This window comes from Carya illinoinensis, chromosome 16 (assembly GCF_018687715.1).
Source record: "Carya illinoinensis cultivar Pawnee chromosome 16, C.illinoinensisPawnee_v1, whole genome shotgun sequence".
Lineage (NCBI taxonomy): Eukaryota > Viridiplantae > Streptophyta > Magnoliopsida > Fagales > Juglandaceae > Carya > Carya illinoinensis.
The window spans coordinates 7,776,622-7,788,561 of NC_056767.1; the positions used below are offsets into that span (position 1 = coordinate 7,776,622).

At 35.9% G+C, this 11,940-nt stretch overlaps 1 protein-coding gene across 1 annotated transcript; it reads left to right on the plus strand.

The window, feature by feature from the left end:
* The first annotated feature begins 6,858 nt into the window (after window positions 1–6,858).
* Window positions 6,859–10,981, plus strand: LOC122299711 (glutamate receptor 2.5-like). Its single transcript, XM_043110132.1, has 5 exons — window positions 6,859–7,181; window positions 7,430–8,745; window positions 8,970–9,267; window positions 9,515–9,912; window positions 10,044–10,981. The coding sequence occupies exons 1-5, from the start codon at window positions 6,890–6,892 to the stop codon at window positions 10,407–10,409; spliced, it is 2,670 nt and encodes an 889-aa protein (XP_042966066.1). The 5' UTR covers window positions 6,859–6,889; the 3' UTR covers window positions 10,410–10,981.
* Window positions 10,982–11,940: the final 959 nt, after the last annotated feature.

Sequence of the window (11,940 nt, forward strand, 5' to 3'; positions counted from 1 at the left end):
AATTATTTAGGTTGAACTCAAGAAAAGAAAACAAATGGTGAGAAAATAAGATAATTTACAGAGTAATATTAAAAAAAATTAAAACCTAAGAGATAATGCAAAATTAAATAAAATACTTTTCATATATAAACATTAATGATCTATAAAAAATATACCCAACTTGACCCATAAAATAATATTAAAATTTCCCAACAACATTCCAAGAAAGGAAAATATAAGTAAAAAAGTTTCAATGATGAAGAAAGATTAGCCATATCTCATTGTTGACTTGTGTTAGTAATTAGTAATATTTTAGTATAGTGCTTTGGCGTTTATTATAATGCTTAAATATGAATCCTCATTTTTATTTGCGTTTTTAACAGTTTTATCTATGTCATTTTTGTTTCAAATAAACGGGTAAGATTGTTTTTCTAGAAAAATAAAGTGGGCCTTGAGTTAGGAGTGTTAATCTCTTTTCAATTAATAAATCATGTATAGTTATTAGTTACCAAACAAAAGAAATGAAATTCTTGCCCAAACTTCTTAAATGGGTAAAAGATCTCCTCAAGTTTTAAAAAAATTTGGGTCTCAATTGGGAGAGAGATGGACACATGAATTAAGCACTCAATACTTATTCTAACCATATAATTAATATTCTAGACATCATTGAATGAGTATAATCTTACCATACTAACACAAGTTAACCACTAACACAAGTTAACCGATTCTAGACATCATTGAATTAATATTCTAGACACTGCATTGAATTAAAATTATTCTAATGACAAGTTAATCAATAGATTCTATGAATTGAAACTGAGAAAACATACAAAATAGAAAGAAAACTTTGAGAGTAATGTTTATTGAAAAAACTCACATGCACGGCCCCAAAAAAATCATGTATTTACAGTATAAAATAATAAAATTATTCTAATGACAAGTTAATCAACAGATTCTATGAATTGAAATTGAGAAAACATACAAAACAGAAAGAAAACTTTAAGAGTAATGTTTATTGATAAAACTCACATGCACAACCCCCCAAAAAATCATGTATTTACAATATTTACTTACATCTAAAATCAAATGGAGGGGCTGGAGAGGAACCGACGTTCGTTTGGGTCTGGGGACAGAGGGGCTGGTTGTTTTTCTGGGTCCTAAGACGCGACGGAGGGGCTGGATAGGGCAGGGGCTGCGACGGAAGGGTTAGGGTTTGGAGGGGATGGCACTGGCAGGATGCACCGATAGACAGAGCAATGGAGGAGAACCAGAGAGAGTGGAGAGAGGTTTGAGATTGAGGGGCTAGCCAGCGCAGCCGCTAGGGTTCCGAGGGTACTCGAGAGATGGAGAGAGGTTTGAGATTGAAATTTGAGGGAGTAATGGAGAATAGAAATGAAAAATTGGGAATGAGAGGGAATTGGGGGGAGAGGGGGAAGGAAACAGACCAGTTTAGTTGAAACGACGCCGTTTGGGGCTAAAATAATCTAAACGACGTCGTTTTAATAGAAAATAATGTGAAAAAAATAACTGGGTTGCGTGAAACGGTGCCGTTTCACGCAACCTAGTTTGAAACCATTTAGTCGCTTGACTTAAACGGCGCTGTTTAGGTCTAATTTTACACTAAACGGCACTGTTTCCTCTAATTAGTCTAATTTTATTTCCAATTTTCACCCTAAGTTGGCACATTAATTAAAAAAATATATATTTTAGTTAATAAAATTAAAATTAAAATTAACTAAACTATTTAATGTAGATTATTTAATTAACTGATTAAAAAAAATAACTTATTAAAATTATATCGATGAATGATGATGTTAATTGTTGCTTGACACTTTGTTACTAAGTACTAACTTAATGCATAATGAACATTTTTCTTTCAATACTTATGTAATCATATTGTGAATTTGTGATATGTTAAATAATTTAATATATATACATATAATATTAAATATAATACTATTAGTAATTAGAAATTAGTAACATACTATACAAGTATACATATATGATATAGTATACTATGAAGTCTATGATATATATATATATTAATATATATATTAGTATAAATATAATACTATTAGTCTATTAATAGTTATTAACTAATTTAACTTATTTTCCAAAACTAATAATAAACTATTAACTTTTTTACAATAACTATTAAATAATTTAATATATATACATATTGATATAGTATACTATGTTATTAGTGTAATAGTATTAATACAATTGTATAAATATATTGTATAGCTATATATTAGTATTAATTATAGTGATTAGTATAACTATAGTCTATATAATAGTGTTAAATATTAATAGTAGGTTATTAATTTATTAGTATGGCTATATATTAGACTATTATAATGATTTAATATAACTATATTAGTATAGAAACTATCAAACTAAGATTAACAATATTACAATAGTTTATATCAAACTATTAGACTATTGGTATTTTAGAATCAACATTTTTTTGATACCATATTATATTATTAGTTAATAATTATATAACTAATTCATATATACATATATAAATAATTAATTTTTTTTTTATTATTTCATTCGGTTCAGTTTGGTCTGGTCTGGAATAGAAAACTCCTGAATCAGGACCAAACCAAGCTCATTCGGTTTGGTGAAATTTGGACCGGACCGAATTGGACACTATTTGGTCCGGTTTGGTTCGGTCCAAAAATGGCCGGTCCTGACCGACCGAATCTCACTCCTATACACTACCCATCAGATAAGTTCCTTGAGTTGCCGACCATCGAATGGAGGGACTAGAGCCCCTTAACTCGTCACAAAGTGAGGTTGGGTACAAGTCCTAGGACTTGCCCACACGGCCTATCGAGCGAAAGTACCTTGAGTTGCTGACCTTTGTGCAACCAAGCCAAGTCCCTTGACTCGCTGCAAAGTGAGGTAGGGCACTAGTCCCAGGACTTGACCACATGACCCGTCGGACACAAGTCCTTAGACTTGCTGACCTTTGCGTAACCAAGCCGAGTCTCTTGACTCTACGTAAAGTGAGGCCAGGCATAAGTCTTAGGACTTGCCCACATGGACTGTCTAACACCAGTCCTTTGACTTGCCGACCCTCATGCAACCAAATTGAATCCCTTGACTCACTATGAAGTCAAGTCAGGTATAGGTCCTAGGACTTGTCTAGATGACTAGCTGGGTTCAAATTAGGAGAAGGTGACATAACTTCCCAACCCTTGCATCCGTAAACCAAACAACCAACCAAATCTTGAGCAAAAATTGAGGAAAGCTGGAAACCAGGCAATGTTCGTATTATTCAATACAAATGTTATTTGCAAAAAGGATTGCAAGCGTTAGCAAACTGAAAGGAGGAAAATTACATGAGGCTCCTAAGGTTGAGGACGCAAAGGGGGATCAAGAAAGGCAACAGGTACCAAGTCTTTGCCAGAGTCCTAGTAAAGCTGAATGCCTATGGGTTAAGCTCGAGAGAAGCCTAGGTTCTGCAACAGGTGGTCTTTCAACAGGTTTCATAGGCCTAGATCTGAAGGTCACAAGACTAGATCGTGTCACGTGCTGAGGACAGCTTAGACTCTAGGACTTTGATTTTGATGTCATGTCTCTTGATGGCTTCCCTCTTACAATGCATCGTCTTGGTCAACTTAATGTACCTGTCCATCATCCATTTGTTTTGTTGGTCATCAATGTTGTGTTGCTCGACCAATCGTGCCTTGTGTTCACGAAGGGCATAAAGAGAGCCCTTGACCTTATCTACTCTCCTTCTAGTTTGTCTAGCTCGATTCGGAAAAAGTCCCTCTCCTTTTCCTGAAGCTTGGCCTCCAGGTGAGAATGTTCGGCCTCATCCCAAGACTTGGCTTGTAAGGAAGGCCACCTTATGACGGGCCTTGGCCAGTTTGTAGGTGGCTTACAGCTCGGTCTCTTTCTTCACCATGGTGTCCTTCTCCCGGACTGCCTTCTTTGCCTTGTGAACCTCCAGCTGAGCAAGGAGAATGAGGGATCTAAGTGGCCGAACCTCTTCCTCAAGCTCTCCTCTCTCCTCCACAATTAGGCCAGTGAATTGGTTAGCTCCCTTGAAAACACACAGGTTAACGATAAAATCATTAGAAGATTAACAGGAAAGCTAAGGCCAAGTCCCGCACCGATACCTACAAAACAACCCTCTCAGCTTCTTGGCCTCTCGCTCAACATCCTCAGCTCGTGTAGAGTCAAAACCAGGACTCGTTCTCTCGGGATGGCCCTCCCCGGGGAACACCAAAGGGCTTACTCTAGGGGTATAACCGGTCTAATTTGGTCCAGTATTGTAGAATTTTTAAAACCAAACTGGTTGCACCGGTTTTGCATTTTCAAGAACCGATTTTGCACCAGTTACCCTCATAAACTGGTACTTTCGATTTTACTAGTTTTGGTTCGATTATCTAGTTTTAATTAAGTGCCAATTTCTATTATATATTAATATATCATAATATTATAGTGTTACTACTCTATTTGCGATGAAAATAAACTCATTTTAATAAAAACTAATCATTTTCACAAAAAATAGTTGGCCCCAAATAATAAATTTTCTTACAATGAATGTGAACAACTAGAATCCAGTACTTGGCCTTAAAACTAAATATATAATAGATTAATGATATTCATTGCAAAAACTCGTCAATAAGCATTAATAGTGTCATTATCTCTTGATAAGATAAACCTCATCTTCCCATGCATAAGTTTTTGAGTATTGAATGGATTATCCTAAATGTTAAGTGTGATATCTCATATGATAAGGGTAGGTGGTATATGGAATCCCATATTACTTGAGAAGAAGAAATTTTTGCTCTTTATTAGGTTCCAATGGGGCACCAATTGCATCATTTGACTAGTCCTTTTAAAGTATAAGCCATGTGGTTTGAGCCTTCCATTGGCGTATTACAAATGATATAAGAGCTTATTCCAACAAAAAATGTGGGACTTGAGCCGTGCCACTTATGATGTATAGGTCCAACGAGGATGTCTGGAATTTAAGAAGGGTAGATTGTGATACCCCACATGATAAGAGTATGTAGTGTATGTGATCCCACATTACTTGAGAAAGAGAAGTTTTTACTTTTTATAAGGTTCCAATGAGGATCCAATTGTATCATTTGACTAGTCTTTTTAGAGTATAGGCTATATGGTTTAGGCCTTCTACTGGGGCGTTACATTAAGAATATAATATACATAATTAAATCTATATCTTTTTATTGGTTTAAACTCTTGAAGTAAGTAGTGATTTTACATGATATCAAAAGAGAAATTTTGAGTTTGAATTATAACTTTGCACTATACTCCATTTAATTAAATTATCACATCCATCTTTGTTAATTAGTACACCGCTTGGAAACTCCAACAAAATTTGATCAACTAAATTCTGCCACTTGGAAAATAGCAATATTGCATTGAGTTCCTTGCAGGTATAAATTTAAATAAATGTTTAGCCCAAAAAACTTATAAAAACGAAATCATTGATCCCTTTTTTAAGTTTCTAAGTGGGTTCTAAGTGATTGAATTATAATGAAGATCTATCATCCGAGCAATTAAGCCTTGTTATATTAATCAGACGCGCGCCCTGGATCACCCTCCTCGAGCTTCCTCCGCAGACCCGCCCAAGTCCTAATTAGCCTTTACATCCATAAACGACCTTGAAAATCTGACTTGAAATATTGCACGTTTGACTTCTGACCATGTCCATGTCAATGCAGCTTATATTATTCAAGAAAATTACAAGGAAGTTAAGCCACACGTTAATTATAAAAGTCATTCTAGTGGGATGTTGAATTGTCAGCCATGCATAGTCATGTATGTGATTCACCATTTAGATAATTAAAGGTAGATATACACTAGTATACATATATATATATATATATATACCAGTATATATATATATGAGGTCACACATTTTTTAGAAAGAAGAAATTCTTGTTTTTTATAATGTTTAAATGGGACTTCAATTATATATAATATCATTGATTAACCGTACCCTTTTAGAATATAGGTCATGTGTCTTGCACCTTCTATTGATACATTAATAATATTGTACCTGCGATATTATATATTTATTTCACATACCAAAATAAAATATATAATTCCAATGTTATATTTTATTGAAGGGAAATTGCGGAGAAATAATGGTCTATAGATTCGTCTGCATGTATTTTTTAATTTTGTTTTTTCTTCCAAGTTAAATTCAATCAACAGAAGAGGGAACAGAAAAGAGCAATGCTACATACAGTCACTTTTGCGTACTCCCTGCGCACTCCACTGATATGATTGGTTGGATTAATTTTTTTTTAATATCCAACCAATCATATCACTGGAGTGCACAAAAAAGTGCATAAAAAAGACTGTATATAGAATTTTTGAACAGAAAATACACCAAAGTCCATGATAAGCAAAGCTAGCTAAGTTGACTGTGGAAAATTATGGAGGAATTGGTAAGCAAACGAGGGAAGAATCTGGAATACAACTGGGATAATATGAAATTAATAAAATTAGTTTGACACTCCAAATATGATTCTTTCCCACAGGTTGGGAGAAAGTTTAATTTCTCTCATTATTATAATTTTTTCAAATTTTAACATAAAATATATTAAATAATTTAATTTTTTAAAATCTCAATTCAACTTTTCAAATATCAAAATAATAATAATATTAAAAAATAATATTTATTTAACTTTCAACTTTCATCTAAAATTAAAAAGAATATGAAAAAATGACATCACGTCAAATTTTTAGTTCTCATCTCACCATGCAACCCAATATTTGATCTCCTGTCTCTTTCTCAAAGTCAAGTCATGATTCTCCATCTCCGACCAGTCAAATATATATTTCGTCTCACCCTACAGCTAGCTTCTGATCCACAGCAGAAGATCAAGATCACAACTCACAGATAGCTGCAAATATGTCTCGTGGTGGTGATCTTTCTTTCTTCTTGGTTCTGTTGCTATTAATGGCGGTGGCATATTCAAAATCTTATACCCGTGAAGGAGAGAAGAACATGAAGTACTGTCCAATGAGAAAAGCAGTACCTGTTAATGCAGCTGCTGTTTTGAATTATGATTCTCGTATGGGTAAGGAACAGAAAGTGGCCATGGATATGGCAGCCAAAGATTTGCATCGTTTGAATTGTTCTACGCATGTGGTTTTGCACCTTAAAGATTCCCATGGTAATTCAGCTCGGGCAACTTCTACTGGTAAACTTTCAGCAACCTTCTCCGAGATATAATATGTTCACATGCATTAATCTCAGAAGCTTAGCATATTTATATGCTTTGAATCTTTACTATTCAAATAAAGCTTGGCCTGCAACAAATATAAGTTTACAATTTTTAAGTTTCTGCGGGTCTCCAATTTGATCATGATCATGATTTACATCCAGTCACTCTATCTGTATAGTGTTGAGATTCTGCAACTCTGAAAACTTTGAGAATTTTCATTGCAGCAATCCATCTCATTGACACCAAAAAAGTGCAAGCTGTCATCGGAACACTGACGATTCAGGAAGCTGCTCTAATTTCTGACAATAGTAAAACCTTCGAAGATCGAGTACGTATCACCGTCATTTCCCTAGCTTCACCTGCTGTGGTCCCATCATTGATACCAATTCAACATTCCTTTTTCATTCAAATGGCTAACGATGTCACCCTCCACATGAAGTGTATTGCCGCCATTATAGGCCACTATAGGTGGCGAAAGGTGACCACAATTTACGAAAAGATCAATAACAACAACGGGTTTTCTGCTGAACTGGAGACATTAACCCTCCTTTCTGATTCACTTCGTCCTGTGGATTCAGCAATTGAGTACCACTCAACTTTACCTTCCCTATCCTCTCTACCAGACCAAAAAGCAGCCATTGAGAAAGAGCTGATGAAGCTACGCAGTTTGGGCAATAGGGTTTTCATACTTTTGCGGTCTTCTTTAGAGTCAGCTATTTTGCTTTTTGAGAAGGCAAATCAAATGGGTATGATGGAAAAAGGCTACGTATGGATCGTAACTGATGAGATTGCAGGCCTTCTGGATTCTGTGGATTCTTCTGTTACCTATAACATGCAAGGAGTAATTGGTTTTAAAACCAGTTTTGTTTCCACCAGTGAAACTTTCAAGCAGTTTAAAACCAAATTCCGAAAGAAGTTCGGATCAGAGTACCCTGAAGAAGAGAATGCTAACCCAAGCATTTTTGCACTCCGAGCTTATGATGCAACTTGGGCCCTTGCTCAAGCCATTAACAAAATACAAGGAAGGGTTACCCCGAAAAAATTATCTCATCAGATCATGCTCAGCAACTTTGAAGGTTTAAGTGGGAAGATAAACTTCAACAACGGTACATTGTCACAAGTGCCAGTCTTTCGGATCATTAATGTGGTTGGAAAAAGCTACAAGGAGATAGCATTCTGGTCACCAGAATTCAGTTTCGTAGAGAACCTCACCAAGTCTCATAACTTGAAGGTAACAACTGGTAATGGTTCTGCAGGATTTTTGGGCCCAATATTTTGGCCGGGTGGCCTGCCAAGTGTTCCAAAGGGATGGACTTGCAGTGGTGATGAGAAAGCATTGAAGATAGGGGTTCCTGCCAAGGGTGCATTCAATCAGTTTGTGAAAGTGACTTATGAACAGGACCAGAACAGAACATTCGTCTCCGGGTTTTCCATTGATGTGTTTGAAGCGGTTGTAAAGCGCCTCCCTTATCATTTGCCTTATGTCTTGGTTCCATTCTATGGATCATATGATGATATGGTGGAACAGGTCTACTACAAGGTACGTTTTAATTTGTTTATACTATCAAACCCAATGTTATGGCACAATAATTAAACAAGAAGGAAGAAGAAAAGCATGTTTTTCTGCATTGAAAATTCAATACTAATGGTATATATGTTAAACATGTTGATATTATTCATGACTAATGTTATGGCACTTTTATTAATTTTATTACATAAATAATTAGTACGTGCATGATCAATGATGAATATGTGACACTTTAGGGCCTCGATGCAGCAGTTGGTGATACAGAAATAATGGCGGATCGGTTTCGATATGCTGAATTTACACAGCCATATGTTGAATCTGGACTTGTGATGGTAGTCAAAGTAAAACCAGATAAGCTGAAAGAGAAATGGTTGTTCATCAAAGTCTTCACAAAAAGCATGTGGCTAATTATGGTGGTGATGCACCTCTTCATAGGATTCGTAGTTTGGTTAATTGAACATGGTGGTAATCCTGAATTTGAGGGCTTTGGAGCTATGCTTTGGTTTTCCGTCACTGTACTATTCTTCCTTCAAAGTAAGTTTGTCTGCACCCAATATACTTGAGAGAAGTAATATTTACAGTAATTGTTGCGCACTCCTTTTAACGAAAATAGATAAATTTAGGATTCACATGAACAAATCATATTTTAAAAAGTGGGTCCTATTATTTTTAAGGGAAGTGTAAGGGATCCTTGCACACTTTAAAACAATATCAGTACCCTTATTTTAGTGAATTTGATGCTATTTTTCTTGTCTCCATTCAATTTATACTCGATCTGCAGGAGAACCAATTAGGAACAGTTTGTCTCGTTTTGTGCTGGCACCATGGTTTTTTGTCGTACTTATTGTCTCGTCTAGTTTTACAGCTAGCCTCACTTCCAAAATGACGGTCGCTCGGTTTAAACCGTCTGTCCCCGACATTTTGACACTTCAGAAAACACATTCAGCAGTTGCGTGTAATGGAAACTCTTTCATTGTAAGATACCTGAAAAATGTGTTGAACTTTAAGCCAGAGAATATAAAGGGAGTTCATTCGATAAGCGAATACCCTGGAGCCTTTGAGAGAGGGGAAATTGCAGCAGCTTTCTTCGTTGTCCCACACGCCAAAGTCTTCCTCGCAAAATACTGCAAGGGCTACACCATAGCAGGACCCACTTTCAGTCTTGGAGGATTTGGCTTTGTAAGCAGTCACAGATCTCCTTTTTTTTTTTTTTAATCTTCTTTGAATCTGTTTAGTACTGATCTTAATTTCCTTCAAAGCTGATATATTTCTTTTTTTTTGTGCATTTTTTGCTCCCCATTTCATCTCAGGCTTTCCCAAAGGGTTCTCCTTTGGTTACAGACATTTCGAAAGGAATCCTTGAAGTGAAACAAAGTGGAGAAATGAAACGGCTAGAAAAATTCTTGCTTTCCTCTAATAACTGCTCCTCTTCGGCGAACTTAAACGATGATATAGAACTAGGGCCTGAGCCTTTCTACAACCTGTTCTTGATTTCAGGTGGGATTTCTGCATTTGCATTCGTACTTACCATAGTGCGTCTAGCTCAAAAAGGTCAACTGAAGACGACCTTCATGCCAGCTAGAATGGTAGATGGCAGCAGAGTTTGGACGTGGGCAATAATATTTCTTGCTCGAATCTACGTAAACTTTCCAATTCCACACAGAATAAGGATATAATTAAGGCATCCCAGAAGCACAAGACTCCCGAAATTGTAATGTATTATGGCAATTAATTTATTTCTCATTGTTACAGTGATCTGACTCTTCTCTTTATGACATTGAATGGATTAAATACTTAGAAGATTCTGGAGCTGTGAAGTTTAAGAGTCTGAGTTGGTGATCACGTGACCAGCACATGACTCATAAGCAGCATCAAGTGAAGTTAAACTTTAGCCGTAGGATCTGTACACGTGGAGCCATCTGTGTTACCCTATATATGTATCGCTATGGGTTTTCTAAAAACCTAATCTCTTCATTTGTGTTTACTTCATCCAATTGAGAGAGAGAGTCTTCGAGAGAGACTTGAGAGGGAGAAACTAGGGTTTCACTATTGTGAAGGAAATTTTTGTAATTTTACAGTGAGATGAGAGATTTGTAAATCTTTGAGTGGTTTCTGAGTCTTCTTTGCGAAGGACACTGATTATCAATAAATATTTGAGGCCATTCCTGCCGTAGACGTAGACCATTAGGGTCGAACCACGTAAATCGGTTGTGTTGTTCTTTTCTTGCCTATTTCTTGCTTATTTCTGTTAGTCTTTTGATTATTGATGTTGCTAAGTTTAATTTCTTGTTAATATTGTTCTGTTATAATCCTTAGATAATCTGAATCTATTTATTAGGTTGAATATCTTGTTAGATTGAATCTGTTGCTATTCTGAATCTATATATAATCTGATTCTGCTGTTAGATGTAATCTGTTGATTAGTTTGAATATGTTTGGTTCTTGTTCGTGAATATATTCTTGTTAAATCTTGCTTAATATCTTTATTTTGAATTCTGCTTATTAGAATAGAATAAAGACTATTATTCTAACAAGTGGTATCTAGAGCCTAGGTTGATGGGGACAATGAGGTTTGACATAGAAAAATTCATAGGGGATAATGACTTTGGGTTATGGAGAATAAAGATCAGGGCACTCCTAGTCCAACATGGACTTCAGGATGCCCTCCTGGGTGAAAGGAAGAAGGGTTCTTCCTTGAAAGAGGAAGATAGGGAGACTGTCAAAGAAGACATTCTCTAGAAAGCCCACAGTGCCCTAATCCTCTCTCTCGGGGATAAAGTCCTGAGAGAGGTGGCTAGTGAGGACACTGCTGCAGGAATATGGTTGAAACTAGAGAATTTGTATATGACAAAATCTCTACCCAACAGGCTCCACAAGAAAACCAAACTTTATACCTTTAAAATGAACCCTGGGACTCAAATAGGACAGCATCTTGATGAATTTAACAAAATCATTCTAGATCTAGCTAATATAGATATTAAGGTGGAGGATGAGGATCAAGCAATCCTCTTGATGAGTTCTTTGGACTCACCATATCAGAACCTTAAAGAAACCATGATGTATGGTAGGGATTCCTTGACTTTAGATGAAGTACAATCTGTACTTCATACTAGGGAATTGCAAAACAAAGGTGATACCAAACAGGAACATGGGGAAGGGTTGTCTGTTAGGGGCAGAACAGAAAAAAGAGAAAAGAAAGGCAAGAGT